Source organism: Punica granatum, chromosome 5 (assembly GCF_007655135.1).
Source record: "Punica granatum isolate Tunisia-2019 chromosome 5, ASM765513v2, whole genome shotgun sequence".
NCBI classification, from domain to species: Eukaryota; Viridiplantae; Streptophyta; class Magnoliopsida; order Myrtales; family Lythraceae; genus Punica; species Punica granatum.
The window spans coordinates 17,364,949-17,382,163 of NC_045131.1; the positions used below are offsets into that span (position 1 = coordinate 17,364,949).

The following is a 17,215-nucleotide window of genomic DNA, read 5'->3' on the forward strand; positions in this document are numbered from 1 at the left end:
CGAATGCAATTACTATAAATTTAGTAACATTTTCGGATTTTTCCCTACTAAGAAAATATTTCTCAATAAAATTTTCTCCTTGAAAATGTGGCAAATCTATCAAAAAGGGTCAAAATGAAGACTTACCTTTCTCTCCAAGAATGCGCAATATCAGTTGTTACATGGCTTGTTGGATTCATTTGGCTCGTGCTCTTGTAATTGTTCCAGCTGGCACCTGCATATCACTAAGCTCACCTTCATATGTTGTCTTCCTATACCGAGGTTCTTGTTTAGCAATAAACAACGGGTTTAGGTCAATTATACCAAAGTTCTTGTTTATATCATAAACAACGGGTCAAAAGTTTGTCAATCAATTCTGATTATAGAACAATCTTGGGATCCTTTTTGTTGTCGGATCTCATCATTTTTTGCGGGAATCGCATCACCTTGGTTAGGGCCCTTACGTGTCTTGAACTTATACTGAATGCAATTACTATAAATTTAGTAACTTTTTCAGATTTTTCCCTACTAAGAAAATATTTCTCAATAAAATTTTCTCCTTGAAAATGTGGCAAATCTATCAAAAAGGGTCAAAATGAAGACTTACCTTTCTCTCCAAGAATGCGCAATATCAGTTGTTACATGGCTTGTTGGATTCATTTGGCTCGTGCTCTTGTAATTGTTCTAGCTGGCACCTGCATATCACTAAGCTCACCTTCATATGCTCGACTCCATCATCCCGGGATCCTTATAGGGTCCTCAAGCTGGTGAATATCATCACCCCTCTCCTCAAAAGGCCCTTATTTTGCTTTTCTCAAATCTATCCCATATTTTAAATAACGAATGATGTTCAATGTTAGAAATGTATTTTATAATTTATTTAGTTTATAACCATTTTTAGGTTCTCTTTTTGTTAAGTTTTTCATTTTCTATTTATTTTCCATCTATTTTCCCTTTATTTTTCAAGTTATCCTTAGAAATTTGAAAGGGGAAAAAAAAAAGAAATCAAAAAATTAAATAAATTATGAGTTAACCGGACTGAGCGAAAGCCTATTAGTAGCATTCATTTATGGGAGGCTTTCGAAATATTGCCAGTTTATGGTGTTTGCATGCTCGGACTCTCGAGGCTACCCGTCCCACATCCTCAATTTCCAGCCCGGGAAGATTAGAGAAAAGATTTCCAGCCTGGGAAGATTACAGAAAAGACTTTTCTCGAGTAGTTTTATTCTCCTTTTATGACGAGATTGAAGAGTTGCCCTTCATTAATTGAAAATACGACTCCCCAGCGCGTTGAGCCACTTCGTTCCGAACAGATTAACTGGTTGAGTACATTGCTGCGATCGGGACAGAGCACCTGCAGTCGCATATAGGAACGACATGTCCATTCCTTATGATGCAACACGGTTACATCGTTGGTTCATCACGGTAATTACTTGAATCCATCACAGCACTGGAGAATGCTGATACCAACATTGATGGACACGTAGTTCCGATGGCGATGAACAGCAGAATTAGCAGGGAAATGAACACCGCCATCAAAACTATCTAGCTGCCTTTGGCTCCCAAAACTATCTCATTCTCCCTTGTACAAATGATTTGATCCCGGAAGGTAATAATGTCTGCGAAACGCCTCAAGTCAATCCTTGGAGACCTTGAAAAATGTGTAGGATAATACAATGTTGTTGATAGCACCCATCCTCAGATCCGGGATCAATATAGAAGAACACCTGCAAAGTGCTGATGAAGGAAAGGTTACAGCAATAGCAGAAGGTTACAAATAATGGTGAAATGATTTTTGCAACAACTACAATAGGTATTGACAGGCATGTCAATTTGTTCTCCGGGAAGAAGGCGTTGCTCCTCGAAGCAGAAACACTATCTTATTGAAATAAACTGCTGCCAGCAAATAGATCAATAATCGGATTGGGTCCTCCAAAATATAAAAGAATAACCTCTATAAAAAGCCAATGACAAAGCCAAAGATATTGCACTAACTATTGGCCGAACAAATATTCAATCGACAACCATTCTTTGAATGAAAATTTTGTTAGTGCACCAACCTTCATGGGAGTTACATTATAGGTAGAAACACCAGTTATTGGTGTTGAACTTCGATTTTCAGCAGTGTAAAATGCAAAAGCACTTTGCCCTGGATTAACTCTAACCTGCAGATTCATATTTATATAGTGAAAATCCAAGTCTAGGCTTAACTCTTACCAGCATATTCACATTATCTAATGGTACATAAATATTGAAATGGGTACTTGGCATCTATGAAGTGGTTAGAAAACAATATCTTGCTCGTATGAACAGTTGCAAAGGAAAGGACCTCTCTTTGGGTCGGAGTAAATTTCCATTGCATCCCATCAGCCACGTCAGCATTAAACTGCACTGCAATCTCCCTGCAGCAAATACCGTAATTCTTCAGAATCATTCGTCTGTCTTTTAAAGGTAAACAAACTCAAAAAAAGGAAAAGAATCCTTAACTCCACAAGATCAGTTCGAACTATTTGTTGTAGAACAGTTTGGTACTATATAATAACAACTAGAATGCCACATGTGTGGAATTATACTATCACAGAACTACATCAACATTTGACTCCAGTATGTACCAGATGTAACACATTTTTCTGCCCGCCAACATCGAGGAGAAAATATGTGGATGAAAAAGTGCATCATGATAAAATATCAGCTAGAGACAGGCACAAACCTTTTGGTAACTGTCTCGTCTTTAGCATGGTGAGCAATTTTCTCTTCAACGCTCTAAAGACAATAAAGTCTTATCATAATTAACCAGAGTACGAACATATAAGTGACAATTTTAGAAACACCAACTACTGCAGAGGAAAACTTCGGTCTTACCTCTCGGCGTTGAATGGTACCACCATAGCCAGTAGCTTGACAGAATCTCCAATACAATGGGACAGCAGCATAACTGCCCCCCACCATGGCAAAAGCTAAAGCTGTAGGTACATTAGCATCCTTCGAGATTTCTGTTCTTGGGAGGATGCTTGAGAAGCATATTGGCGCTGCGCAAGAACCGAACTAGATTTTTGAAATCGATGAGAACCGAGAGGAAACTGAGAAGACGTTTTACACGACCAAGTACTATGTCTACATCTAGGAATTAAGCACCATGCATCACTGACGGAATTTGGCACATATCCACGTTGAGCTCCCAAGTAACTGCAAATTGTCCCTGGATAATTAGCTATGAAACTAAATTTAAAAAGGCAAATAAAATAAAACCACCTTAGAGGATTGCCAAAAGGAATGCCTCTTTTGGGTGCCTCTTGGGCCCAGTCGATGTCACATCGGCGCCACGTCAAAAAGTAAGGCATCTATTCCATAAAGGCATTTACTCAAATATGTCACTCCAATGGTCTCCATGGGACCACACATTATTTAAATTATATATATGTGAATAAATATGTATTTATATAATATAAATAATTTAATATAATAATAATTACTTAATTAATTAAGTTTTTTAAAGAAAAAGAGTTCGTTTTTCTTTTTTTTAATCAATTACATTATTTTTTATGTTCTTTTTAAATTAATTACATCAGTAATTTTTCATTAAATTATTTTTTTCTTTTTTTTTAAATATTAAAAAAAAAAAAAGGCCAAAGAGCTGTTGGGCTCTTTGACCGTTAAAGGGGGGGGGGGGGGGGGGGGGGGGGGGGGGAGGAGGGGAAGGGGTTTTGAAGTTTAGAGGGCAAGGCCGCGTGGGCCTGGGGGCGAGCGGGGGTAGTGCCACTGCAGGAGCCACTTGCCGCCACGTGGCAAGCGACCGCACCCTAGTTGGACTTGGTCTTAGTGGAAGTTACTTTTAAGCTATAAACAATATAAATTTAAAACATGCTTAAACTCGAAATAACTTTTGAATTTTGCTAGGAACAAAGAAAGAAGGCAAGTTTCGACCTTCATGGAAGGACCTGGTCTAATTTCCAACGCTTGCAGCAAAACTGGGTCCATATTACTCATGCCTATGGCCTCATTGACACCACAAGTCCGGTCCACTTGTGCGGGTGGTGGAATGTTAATGCCCGTGACCGGCCAGGCACAAGGCCTACTGAGGCAGCAGCTTGGAGCCATGGACGTGAAGGATACGGCCACCGTGAGGAGAGTGGTCGTGGTCGGATCATGGGAGAGATTGCCATGTGTGGAAAGTGGAATCAAGGTTACTAACTATAACGATGAGCAAGCAATCTTGAAAGCATGCGAGGTTGGGTGGTTTCACGCTGGGGACATCAGGGTCATACACCCGGACAGCTACCTGTAGATCAAGTACAGGTCCAAGGATGTCAGCATATCAGGTGGGGAGATCATCAGCGGCGTGGGCGTGGAAGTGGAGGGTGTGCTGTTCAAGCACCCGAGAGTCCTGGAAGCAGCTGTGGTGGCAATGCCTCATCGCACTGGGGCGGAAAGACCCTGCGCTTTCCTCGCTCTCAAACCTACACCGAGTATACTCAGGCGGCCCGTGGCTGGGCTGTAAATGAAACCGAGATCAACTCCTCCTGCCAGAAGGATCTTCCCCACTCCATGGTCACTAGGGAGGGGGAGTTCACGGCCTAGCAACCCGAGACTTCCACCGGCAAAATCCAGAAGTTCCTGTTAAGGGCTTTTGCCCCACCTCATGCATATTCCCGACCACCATCACCATCATCCCCAGCCTCGCGACCATGACCAGATACTTGAGTTATGTTGCCTCTAAATTTTTTATTCGAAGGATTTCCCACTAATTCAATGAAAATTTCAGTTCAGATTGAAGAAAAAAATAACACTAGCAAAGCTGATCCATATGCGAACTGTAGTATGTTACAACTACCAAATGGAAAAACCAACTCATCTAACTCCGGTCCTTCTAAAATTACGCTCAAGAAGCAGTGGGAATCGCCATCTTATCCGTCGGGCACATCAGTGAATCCCAGCGACTCCTTATATTACATGGTCTGGGCTTTTGCACAGATATAATTTGTCCATCTGCCATCTATGCACAGGCCGTTTGGATTCAGAATTAAAGTTATTTTGATTTTAATTTTGATTGTGGAAAAGGATAAATGAGATGTAATTATAAATTTGACTTGGGAAACGTATATTTTTATTGTGTAGTGTGTTGAATTAAAGTTAAAATTTTTAAATTGGAAAATGTGTATTTTTATTGTGTAGTGTGTTGAGATCAAGTTAAAGTTAAAATTAAAATCAACGAACTCTGAATCCAAACGAGATTTTAACTCTTCGATCTCAGTATCTAGCCTCGGGGTATTCTTAATGAAAGACAACTACTCTGCGTGGATGGGGCGGGTAGATTGCAAATCATATGGTATAGCCAAAATCAAAACGTCGTGCCGTCAAATTGTACAGATCATCCACATATAACAGTTCAACAGAATTTTAAACCAGCGGAAGGATAGCTCCCTATTTGAGCAACGCAACTCCATCTTTAAAAGATATTATCATAGTAACTGTCGCCCACAGTCTCACATTGAGGTAATTACAAGTCACCCTCGGAAAGGAAGTCAATATGTATACACTGATGGTATCAAACAGCAGATCTAGAAGCACACTCTGATGCCAAGCAAAGCCATAAGCTGAGAAACAAACTCCGGATGGTATCAAACAGCAAATCTAGAAGCACACTCTGAGGCCAAGCAATGCCATAAGCTGAGAAACAAACTCTGGATGGCCGGGCCAAGCTGCTCCAGTGACCAAGTTTCCATCGGTGAAGCAGCGGCCTATAGGCACAGGATCTAACCATGTTGCCCCACCCAGTACCACGTTGAGCTTCACAGCAGGGTATGCAGTGCATTTCTTTCCCTAAGGCACATATGCATAGAGACAGAATGAGTCCAATGCAGGAAGCAAACAGCAATGAAAGCCAAACAACCGCAATATACCAATCATATATTAACAGTGTCAAAGGGGTAACCTTGAGAACACCAGCAGCTGACAGAATCTGCTGGCCGTGGCAAATGGACGCAACCGGCTTCCCTGCGTCCATGAATCCCCGGACTAAAGCAATTACCGCCTCATCCAATGCCAAATATTCAGGTGCACGGCCTCCTGGAATTACAAGAGCATCATAACCAGAGGAGTTTACATCTTCAAAGCTAGCATTCAGGGTAAACTGATGGCCAGGCTTCTCGCTGTAAGTCTGGTCGCCTTCGAAATCATGAATGGCTGTTGGGCAAGTTTCACCACTCTTCTTCTTGGGGCAGACTGCATCGACATGGCATCCGAGGGCTTGAAGAGACTGAAACGGCACTTTTACTTCATAGTCTTCCATGTAATCCTGTACAAATTGCAAGTAGATGAGCAGCTACTCTTGCCAGTTCGAACTAGAGACGGGCAATGTCCTTTAAACAACAAACAGCTTTGCAGTCACAGTTTTCAGTAGTTCATTCCATACATTACCAGTCTACCAAAAACAAATCGAGGATGCTAGATTAACATCGATGGGAATTTCTATGGTAGTAACTGCACGAATTGATAACCATGAAAAACAGATTATTGGTACCGCAGGCCAAGAAAATCCCAAATTTGAGTGAGAGACTTGTCTATGAATTGCATAGATGCTAGCCGATTAGCATATTTTGTTTCTCTCAATGTCCAATATCATAATCATATTTGAGTTATTCAATAATACCTCAGGATTAAGTAAAAACACAAACATCGAGCTTCTAAGAACGTTGGATGACCAATTAGTTCTTTATTTATCCATTAATGATTGCAATCCGATGATCAAAGGAAAAAGAACAAAAACAATGACTGTACTAAAAGGGGATTGGAGCATAGAGCTTCCCAGTGAATAAACAAGAAGAGAAGGGGAATCAACTATGCAAGCATACAAGAATTGCTAGGCTTGATATCTTTCTTGGAACTTCTATTTACTTACCCCACAAAGAAATAGGATCCTCTTGCCTGACCCACCGGTAATGGTACCTCCTAGAGCCTTGACAAAAGATTGAATGAATTCGGGATGCCCCTCATAGGTAGCTGCAGTTATAAGATTACCATCTGTGATGCAGGCTGACATGCCCTGGGGTTCCACCCAATGAGCACCTGCAGCGATCAGTACAGGCCTCACTGGAAGATATGCCGTTAAGCTCCGGCCACCGACAATGCCCGCAGCCGCCAAAATTAGTTGACCGTGGCATACTGAGGCTATCGGCTTTCCAGCAGTGGAAAACTTGCGAACCAAATCTAAAACAGATGGATCCATAGCAAGGTACTCCGGAGCCCGTCCCCCGGGGATCACCAGGCCGTCGTATTTGTCGAGGTCGACTTCACTGAACGTTGCGTTCAATGAGAAGTTGTGACCCCGAGACTCCGAATAGGTCTGCAGCATACGAAAACAGGCTCAAGGGTAGGGTCTGCAAGAAGGAAGCAAAGATAGATGGACCACTCAAGTAAAGGGAACTCAAGTGGGGGCGGCGCGAAGGACCTGGTGACCGAAAGGCTCGTGGACCGCGGTGCGACAAACATCGCCGGCCTTTCTGCCGGGGCAAACAGCATCGACTGATACGTCGTAGGCCTGCAACGCTTGAAATGGAACCATCGCCTCGTAGTCTTCCATGTAGTCCCCGCAGAGCAGCAGAACGCTCACCCTCCTTCCCTGGGATTTGGAATCCGCCATCGCTGCCGCCTCCTCCTCTGCACAACACTCACTGTGCGTTAAGTTCTATCTATGGGGACAATGGCCAAATACTATGTTGTCTAAGCATATGATGTATATTATCCACTCGAAGCCACCAGAAGAAAGGAACAAAAATACTCCACCGAAAAAAATAAAAATAAATAAATAACTCCTCTATAAAGGAAAAGGGTGACTATAAAAAATCAGCCATACAACTGGCAGAGTTTATTTTATTTTCATTTGGTCGGACAGGAGTTGCACATAGATGAAAATAGGAGAAAACTATGAATATGATTCCTGAAGTTTGGATCGGCCACCACTTTTTAGTCCCCAAAATCATTACTGAACTTTCATTTCGTCTATCAAAATAGTCTGATGTTAAATTAGAATGACATTAATCTATATGGCATTTTACGTGGACTAATGGAAGCCCATCAAGAACCAAAGTGGTGACCGATGCATAATCTCAGGGTCCATATTGGTAGTAGTGTCCTCTAGAAATTATGGGAGTACAGGTTGACCAGCTGGCAGCTACGGTGGGCCAACAGTTGTGAATATACACCATCGTGTCAAGTTGTGGATTGAGAACGTGTCGCAGTGATTAGTTTGTATATTTAGTTTCTTGATGAAAGACGGGCATGCCATCGAACAACAACTAACAAAAAAACACGTCGCGAGATGATTGATAGTGCAGCGAAAATGCACACCGAGTCCCCATTAAAAAAAAAGGCACATTTCTCTGACACATTCTAGGATGAAATGATGATTCGTGTTGTATGATGAAATGCTATTTTTTTAAATTCATTTATTTTGTAAAGTAATAATTTCATCCATATAAATTTTAATTTCGTTTCAAATTTATTGGAACACATATATAGTAAAATAAATTGAAGGTTCGCTTTGGGATTAAAAGAAATGTCGATGACGTGGACATGTGGATGACGGTGTCGGTGATATGGTTGAATTATTGTCGACCGGTTTAGATGAAAAAATCGATCTATACGGGTCGATTTACTTTTCCAACATTCGGTTTAATATAACCAATTTATAATTTAATAGAAAAGGTTCATAGAACCGGTTCAATCGTTTTCAAGGACCGTCGGCAAGGCGAGCAGCAGCGACGCCCACTGGCTTTCGTCCATAGATTGTTCGGTTTAATTTTGCATCATTCATCTCGATTTACGATTGAATCGATTGGTTCATTTGACTAGTTTAAACGTTTTTAAGGTAAGTCCGTTGCCAAGATTAGCAACGGCAGTGCAACCACTCTATCTGTTTTTGCCATAGATTTTTCGACAAACTTTTGCGACATTCGGTTTTCATTTTGATTTACGCATTAATAGATGGGTTCATATAATTGGTTTAATCGTTTTCAATGTAAGACCACCCTCAAGGCCATCATCCGCCACTGACTTTTGTTGAAGTTCTCTGACATAGGTGACAACAACCTGAGTTCGCCCGCTACCTGAATCATCCTTCCATCTCTCTTAGTGCCTATGATTTTCTTTTCCTATCGGATCTTAACTTCTGTAATAAATTTCCGTAAGTTAAAGGATTTTAACTTTCCATAAGTAAACTGTGATTTTTTTTTGGGTCGGATGATAACTTTTCACGATAAATTTTAGTAAAGTAAGTGATTTTAACTTCCCATAATTAAACTAAAAACCAATCTCCTTATAATTATGGGATACATGCAAGCAATTATCATTATTTCCGTTTATGAAAAATTAACCATAATATTTAAGATGATGATGTTGGTTCAATCTCATCGATGAACAAGTTCAGACCAACCCATAAAGTGCAGATTATTTTCTAGATTCACACTTTGGCTTGACACAATTAGTGAGTTAGATCGAACCAACCACGAAACAGAGTATTAACTTGTGACCAATAAAAATGGTTTTAAGGGTGAATTATCACATGCAAATCGACATTATGGTCATGAAATGCTATATTATTATTTTACATTGCAATTATAAAGTTAAAGGTGATTGATAGATACTGCAATGGGACATATTAAATATCTAAAATGAACATCTTTTAAATATTTAAACCATTACAAGATTGAAATGGGTATGTAACATGGTAGACATTTATATGTTCTGATTCGACTTAGAATATATATTGGTTCAAAGTAATATAATGTATAGAGATAATCTCTCATTTTATTAATTTGTTTGACCCAACATTCATGTTGGACAGAGTTAAATGGGTCTAGATTTTAGATTTTGAAAAATATTATAGATTTGGTTCTCCCGCATAAAAATATACTACCAATTACCATTGTTTTAATTCCTTGGTCGTCGGTACCGAAGCTATTGTCCCACGGTGAGATTCCACTCAATCCTTCGACGATCTCCCAACCACCCTACCCGACTTCATCTTGTCTCCCGCAATCGATTTCCCAGGGCTTCCAATAAGTGTTTTTCCCATCGTAACCCTAAATTGGTTTATTCCCAAATTGAGTCAGCGACAGTCATGATTGATTCAATTTTTTGTAGACCCTTGAGGTGTTCGATGAAACGGTTAAACGTTTCACGAGTTCCTTTGGTAATGTTTCTGACATCGGAGGCATTAGGTTCACATGGCTCACAAGAAGAAAAATCCCCCAAATAGTTCAGACACAGTCCCAGGAAGAAACAGGAGCAATCCACTACTGAGGTGCTATCTAATGTTGTTTTAGAATTCGTAAGTATAACCAATCCATGGATCTCTGCTTCGTATTGATTTTCATTAAGTAGGATGAATTATATGTACTGCGTGATATGGAGATTGTGTTCCACCTCATGAAAGGATTAGATAAAGAGAAGAAGAAAATGGTGGAAGAACTTGGATTTGGCTGCCTCCTCAAATATAAATAGAGAAGATCACGATTGGTATGGCCTCCTGGATGATCGACGAGTTTGGTATCCATAAGCGTGCATTTATTATAGATGGTGTGAAGGTGAAGTTTAATCCTAAAATGGTGGAGAGCCTCATTGGTTTTAGGGACAGAGAAGTGGACAATGAAGACCTAGAGGAAGATGTTACAGTAGATGAGCGGTTGAATTCCTCTGTGAGATGACTTACATTCGGATAGAAAGAAGGCTGATGCCGTTGAAGCATGATGATGCATGATTCAGTGAGCTGTTTGTCCTGTTTGTGATTACAGTTTTGCTTGCCCCTAATGACAACAGTAAACCAGAGAGGTCATGGCTTAGAGTCATTCAGGACATGAGTCTCATCCCACGGATGAACTACGTCAAGTTTGCATTTGACAGGATCATATGTAGTGCCATGAGGTGAAGGAAGGAAAGTCTAAAGCCTTTAAGGGACTTGCAGCTGTCTTGTCGGTAATTTTTCTTAAACTGGTGGTGTAAATGTTTCTGAAGGTTTTTCACCCATTTGTTGCTTACTATAATGGTGACACTGGTTCATGCAGTTACTTTTTTGCGAGTAGTCAACTTGGACTGAAGGTGTTGAGTTCAGAAGCAAGGACCTGCCCCTAATTTCCCATTGGGATGGTCAAAGGATGTTGAAGCTGCATAGGTTAATAATGGATAAGCTTGGTGGCTACCACATAGATAATGTAAGTGGCACTTTGTTGTGATTAGCTTGTCATATGTCATGTTCGTTTGGTTGTCTAGATACTGAATACTATCTGGTGGGGATTATTTGAATATATGGCATTGGCTTGATGTTCATTTGGTTTATGATGTCAGGTAATGGCAAAGCTAAAGAGTGAGATGTTGAAAGCGCCAGTCATTGAAATCGTACCGGCACATAATTGGCTGTTGAAGATGGAGGAACATATAAATCAACAGGAAGCTGCTATTGAAGCCCTGCGTGCAGAAAGCAAGATAATAATTTATGCTCTGGAAGGCATTAAAAAGGAGCTCCATACATTGTCCCTCGCCATGTATTCTCGTCAGAATACACGTAAAAAATGGGACCTGAAGCAAATAAGGTGCTAGATATGGAAGTTTCTGAGCAATGGCCAAAAGATAAAGAAGACACGGTGTGGTCGACTATGCAACATATAGTGGAGCAACTGACAGAGGGCGAGTCGAAAGAAGGGACAACGACAGTGCGTGCCTATACAGAAGAGCAGGCAACAGAGCTAGAACCGATAGATGAGCAAAATGAAGATGAACAGGCTTCAAATGAAAAATTGAAAGAGGAACATCCATTATCAGAGCATAAGACAGAGCATGACTCGAAAGAAGAGCAGCTGATGGAGGGGGAGTTGAAAGAAGACATGGCGACAGAGCGTGAGTCTGCAAAAGAGCAGGCGACAGAGCTCATGATGGCAGAAGATAAGACTGAAGATGAACATCCTAGAGATGAAATAGAGGAAGATGAGCATCCGACAGAGCACTAATGGAATGATGAACAGCTTGATGACATGGAATCTCCCATTGACTTGACTAGGGAACCAAGCCTGGAGAATGTGAAAACAGCAGTACTCCCCGAGACACCGCTCTCTAAAATCACGCACATCCTTGAGAAGTTTGATGAGTCGGATAAGAGATTGTAGTGTCTTTTACTCAAACTCCGGAGAATCAGACACATGAACTGTACCGAAACTGGGGCATTTCTATGGATAGAAGGGATGCTAGCATGCTTTATTGTCTAAAGGAAATATCAGATGTCGTTATCGATAGCGTTATTGCTGACCTGATAGAGAAGCACTTGGAGGATGATGCCCATATTTTCTTTACAACAAGGGTGCAACGCTCTGGGCATGCTGTAAGTTGTCGCCTATTCAATCTTGTTACTTGAGATTCCATATTTTTATAAGTTATTTGATTGTATGATATGTTTTCCTTAAAACATCTTATAATGTCGGGAATACCTCCTGCTCAACATCAAAATATTTTCACTAAGGGCATAGAGCCGTTTTTACCAAAGGATGTTTCAAGATGTCGCGAGGTAAACAAAAGTTTCATTTACATTTGATTTCCTGTATTGGTACTATGACTTGTAATTGTTGTGTTTGTTTCGTGTAGATCTACTTTCCTATATTCCACTGGGATGCAAATCATTGGACATCGGGTGTCATTGATTTTGAAAGCCGGAAATGTCTGCATCTGGACTCAATGCACAGTGCCAGACACAAGGATCGTCAAGATATGGTTAAAGACACAAGTATGCCCCAAGCACAATTTGGAAGGGTTCACTAAACTACAGTGCTCTTAAAATGGGCGTGGAGGTCTGGGACCTCGGTGCTAAGTGCCGCATAGGGAATGGAAATAGAGTTAAATTCTGGGAGGATACTTGGATAGGGGATAAACCTATGAGAAGCCTCATTGAGGGACCTCTACCTCGAGGGGAAGTTGATCATATGGTCTCCTTGATTATACTACTTTCCAGGACCTGGAATCTTGAAGCTATTCCATTTACCTTGCTAGAGAATATTATTAGGGTTATACATGGTACGCTACTAGGGTGTTACTCATGATGGACATTACAGTACCAGATCAGCTTGTCGATTACTTTTGAAGCAATATGCCCCCCTCCCAAGTGTGAGAAGTGACTGGATATGGAAGACTGAGATGCTGCCTCGCAATCGATTCTTCACTTGGTTGTGTTTAAGGGATAGACTCGCTTCTACCTCCCTTCTTGCTCAAAGAGGAATCCAAATCAATCCTTCATGTCCATTCTGCTTGTCCCAAAACGAATCTGTCCTTCGTATTCTCAGGGATGGTATTGCTCCTTCTTTTTGGGAATCACTTCTTCCCCCAGATGAGTAAAATGAATTCTCCTTGGCACCCTTGGCTGTTTGGATTCAAAGCAACTGCTCCTCCACCAGTCCTATTGGAAAAACCGGAATAGTCTGGTCTTTTCCAAGAGAAATCTTCCCGTCAATCTCCCAGAGCTTGTTCTGCAGCTTGCCGCTGAGGTCCAAGCATCCTTACAAACATCTCTGACTAGAGCTTCCACGCAGATAGTCATCGGTTGGTGTCCACCTCCTCAAGGTTTCTATAAACTTAACACAGATGGTAAAGGAAATCCGGGAGCTGCAGGCGCGGGGGGCGTAATTAGGGATGCCAATGGTTGTTGGGCTCAAGGTTTCTCAGTGAACTTAGGAGTGGCGACAAGTGTGGCAGCTGAATTGAGTGCACTGTGACAGGGCCTTTTGATTGCCTTAGAGTTGGGAATAGCTAGACTGTTTCGAGTTCGATGCCATTCTGCCGTTACAATGGATATGGGGAGAGGAAGCTTCCAATAGATTACTAAAATCATTAATTGAGGACTGCAGGACGTTGTGTACCAGGTTCGAGGAGGTTAGACCTGCACATATCTACCGTGAAGCTAACGCATGTGCAGAGCTTCTAGCCAAGAAGGGTGTTGAACTGCTCTAGCATTTAGATATCTATCATTATGTTCCTCCTAGTTTAAGTATGATCCTTCTTAAGGATGTTTTGGGGGTGTTGGAGCCCTGTACAGTATCTCACACTGATGTTCTTAATGGTTGAATGAAGTTTCATCTTTTGTTACGAAAAAATGGAAATGGAGGATTGGGTACTGATTCAGGCGAGACTATTGCTTGCGAGCGATAGAATCATAATAGAGCCCCCGAATTCGGATCACTAGTTCAAAGACCAACAAATAAATCCATAGGCGGTTAGTATTTGACTTCATAGTGGATTAAATAAGTAGCTTAACCAGCCTACTAAAACGGTTAGTGGCTATTCCAACCCAGTCCCAAGCAATTCGGACTAATCTAACCCCAAGTCGATCGGGAATTTCCGACAGGTATAGACTTCCATTAGTATATGTGAACATATATACACACCATAATATGAATATGTGCTTCACCTTTAACCAAATCCTTGCCCGACCATTGAGAAAGATCACAAGCTAACAAGAAACCATATATCAGCAGTCAGAGAGCTGAGATGAACTTCTGAAATGTCCCAAAGCGCTAGACGGGGATTTGGTTCTCATAGGTGGAAGCAAGAAGTGGAGAGATTCTGGCGGCAGAAGCGATTAATTATGGGCTTCCTAATTATCGGTGATGGAGGAGACCAAGAAGCCATCAAGAGGGGAACCAGATATAGTGGCAAAATGGAAACTTCTATTAAGAATAATAAGTAGTCAAAGATAACACATGCTTGAATAACAATTAAGTTGTACGAATCGTATAGCAATTTATAATATGTTGTCCAGTATATGGACCGCCAAACCCAGTAACGAAGTGATTCAATCAGCACATCTGTAGAAAAGAGTTGCATACTATTGATTGCCACTGTTGCGCAGTATCAATAAGGTCAAACTCTGTAAGCATTGCATTCCCTAGGTTGCAGCACGTCCTGTCGTCTGCGTCCTGAGATCCTAATTGCCATGGTTCCGCTGCATCATCCGATCAGGCACGAATCGCGGATTGGAATATTTGCTTGGCCAGAAGTTTGCGTGCGCTCGTCTTCAAATCCACCTTGCAGGCATGTTCTTCCGGGTACCTATGTCTCCCGCAGAAGAGGTCTCCACATCGACACTGAAACCCCAAAAGTCCAAGCCGCTTGCTGCAAGTTCTGCACTTGTTCTTGGTCCTTTTTTGACGTTTGCATTTAGAAGCCGCATTATTGTCATACGGGTGACTATCAGTAGCTGTACTTCTCTCTATTCTTGACACTGATAGTTTACGCATGCATGCTGTCAGATCGTTAACTGAAGTGGCGATAACGGATGAATCCGACACAAATAGTTTACCCATGTGTGCTGTTAGATCATCAACTGAAGTGGCAACCAGAGATGAATCCGGCAGTCTCGCCAGGGACTTGGCAATCTTTTCCCAGAGAAAATCATTGTAGCAATTGCAGCACAAACCATGCTGGTCGGGCAATCCATATAAGCCACAACCCCTAGCGCAGGGCACGGTTGGTGCATCCATCTCCCCGAATATTTCTTGCGATCTTTCTTCACGAAAGAATATACCTTTCTCAAACTGCTTATTGTCGCCGCTCTTGTTGGTCCGACTCCGATATCTGTTCTGGGTCTTGGCCGAAAAAAATTGCAATCCTCCTTTATGTGATGCAACTGATGAGTTTCATGTGGCAGAAGTTGGCTCTGGCATTAAGATATATATACACACTATTGCTATAGGAGGAAACAAAATATATGATATCACAATCCTAGATTCATTATTGGAGGAAACAAAATATTATGACGATTACCGAGAAAAAGGAAATATATGATATCACAATCCTAGTTTCCTTATTCGCGTTTGGATTTAGCTTTCAAATTTCAAAAGGATATGGAAGATATAAGATTTTTATCTTTTTTGAGTAAGATATGCCAATATCTATATCCCGCATCGAATCTATATATCAATGTGTACTTACATGTCTTTAGGATATTTATACTATCTACTGCCTGTGAAAATCAACGGGGCTCCTAAAGTCACAACACGTGTCCTCCCAAATTTTTTTAAAAATCACATTTTGTAATGACCAGCGGTTTGGTCATGGCAAAAAAAAAAAAGAGTTAATTTTTTTGGAATTGGAAAAGGATATTTGGCGATTTTAAGTCAGCATGTGAAAATTCGATTTCCACGTGCCATGAAATCCACGTCGTTATATATGTCGTCGAAGAAAGAATTAAAGACATTAATTTATATTTTCGGAGATCTCATCTTTTTGAATTATTATACTATCTACAATTTTAACCCAAAAGTTTTTTTTTTTATGCTCGATCAGAAGAAACTATCATCTACATCTACATTATCCATTGTGACTATCACTTCTACTTCCTCTTATTCTTTCCCCGGTAAATCATAACCATAGCCAATCCAATGATATATTGGACTACTACGCACGCAAATGTATGTAAACTATTTGGGTTTCAAAAGTTTAATTTACAGGTTCCTATAATAGATTAGGGGAAAATTACGCAAAAATATTAAGAATTTTCACGTTTGTCATAAATTTAGTCAAATTTAAGTTTTGTCTCATAAAAATACCAGTGACTAGCCGTCCAATCTTTTTATTATAAGGACGGCACATGAATCTAATACCAAAAAAATAGAAATCATAATAACTAATAGATGAACACGGACAGTGTTATCAAATATCGAATATGAAATATCTCGGTTACCGGTCTTTCAATTACATTAATGTTTTCCGCCCATTTGTTGACATGCTTAACTGAAGTTAAAGTGGACCCATATGTGGCACCACTTATTGCCCGCCATCTCAATAAATTCAAGATAAATTACAAAAATAAAATTTACAAAAATTTAAAATAGACAAAATTCAAAGTAATTTAAAAAGTCCCATTACAAATTCAGAAAAATTTAAAATTTAAAAGTTCATGAAATTTAAAAAAATTAAAAACCAAAGAAAAATCACAAATATTACTGAAAAATTTTAAAAATGAAAATTAAGAAACCAATAGAAACAATTAAAAAATTTTATGAAAATTATCAAAAATTTATAAATGAAAAATTTTAGAAAATTTATAAAAAATTATGAAAAATTTTAAAAATGTAAATACAGAAAATTCTAAACTTATCTTAAAATTTATAGAAAGTTCTTGCAAACAGGAAAATTAAAACTAAAGCCAGTTCAAAAGAATCTAACAACCAAAGACAATTAAAAATTACAGAAAAATTAAAAA

The 17,215-nt window shown here is 40.1% G+C and overlaps 2 protein-coding genes, 1 long non-coding RNA gene and 1 pseudogene across 6 annotated transcripts; 1 reads left to right on the top strand and 3 right to left on the bottom strand.

Annotated features, from left to right (window-relative positions):
• Positions 1 to 1,615: 1,615 nt before the first annotated feature.
• LOC116209034 lies at positions 1,616 to 3,966 on the bottom strand (annotated as a pseudogene).
• Positions 3,967 to 5,403: 1,437 nt separating this feature from the next.
• Positions 5,404 to 7,696, bottom strand: LOC116208737 (protein DJ-1 homolog D-like). The gene is made up of 4 exons (XM_031542287.1): positions 7,427 to 7,696; positions 6,878 to 7,321; positions 5,912 to 6,274; positions 5,404 to 5,799 (listed from the first exon to the last, which is right to left on the bottom strand). Exons 1-4 carry the CDS (start codon positions 7,616 to 7,618, stop codon positions 5,611 to 5,613), a joined length of 1,188 nt encoding a protein of 395 aa, XP_031398147.1. The 5' UTR covers positions 7,619 to 7,696; the 3' UTR covers positions 5,404 to 5,610.
• Positions 7,697 to 9,793: 2,097 nt separating this feature from the next.
• Positions 9,794 to 14,105, top strand: LOC116208355. 4 transcript variants are annotated; one of them, XR_004157037.1, is made up of 5 exons: positions 9,794 to 9,946; positions 10,120 to 10,950; positions 11,040 to 11,186; positions 11,320 to 12,346; positions 12,607 to 14,105. It is a non-coding gene; the product is annotated as an uncharacterized LOC116208355 (long non-coding RNA). The 4 variants fall into 4 exon arrangements; XR_004157038.1 differs by having other exon boundaries at positions 9,796 to 10,306; positions 10,412 to 10,950; XR_004157039.1 differs by having other exon boundaries at positions 9,796 to 10,306; positions 10,418 to 10,950.
• A 525-nt stretch (positions 14,106 to 14,630) lies between these two features.
• LOC116208909 (zinc finger A20 and AN1 domain-containing stress-associated protein 1-like) lies at positions 14,631 to 15,615 on the bottom strand. Its single transcript, XM_031542482.1, has one exon. It carries the CDS (start codon positions 15,489 to 15,491, stop codon positions 14,967 to 14,969), a length of 525 nt encoding a protein of 174 aa, XP_031398342.1. The 5' UTR covers positions 15,492 to 15,615; the 3' UTR covers positions 14,631 to 14,966.
• Positions 15,616 to 17,215: the final 1,600 nt, after the last annotated feature.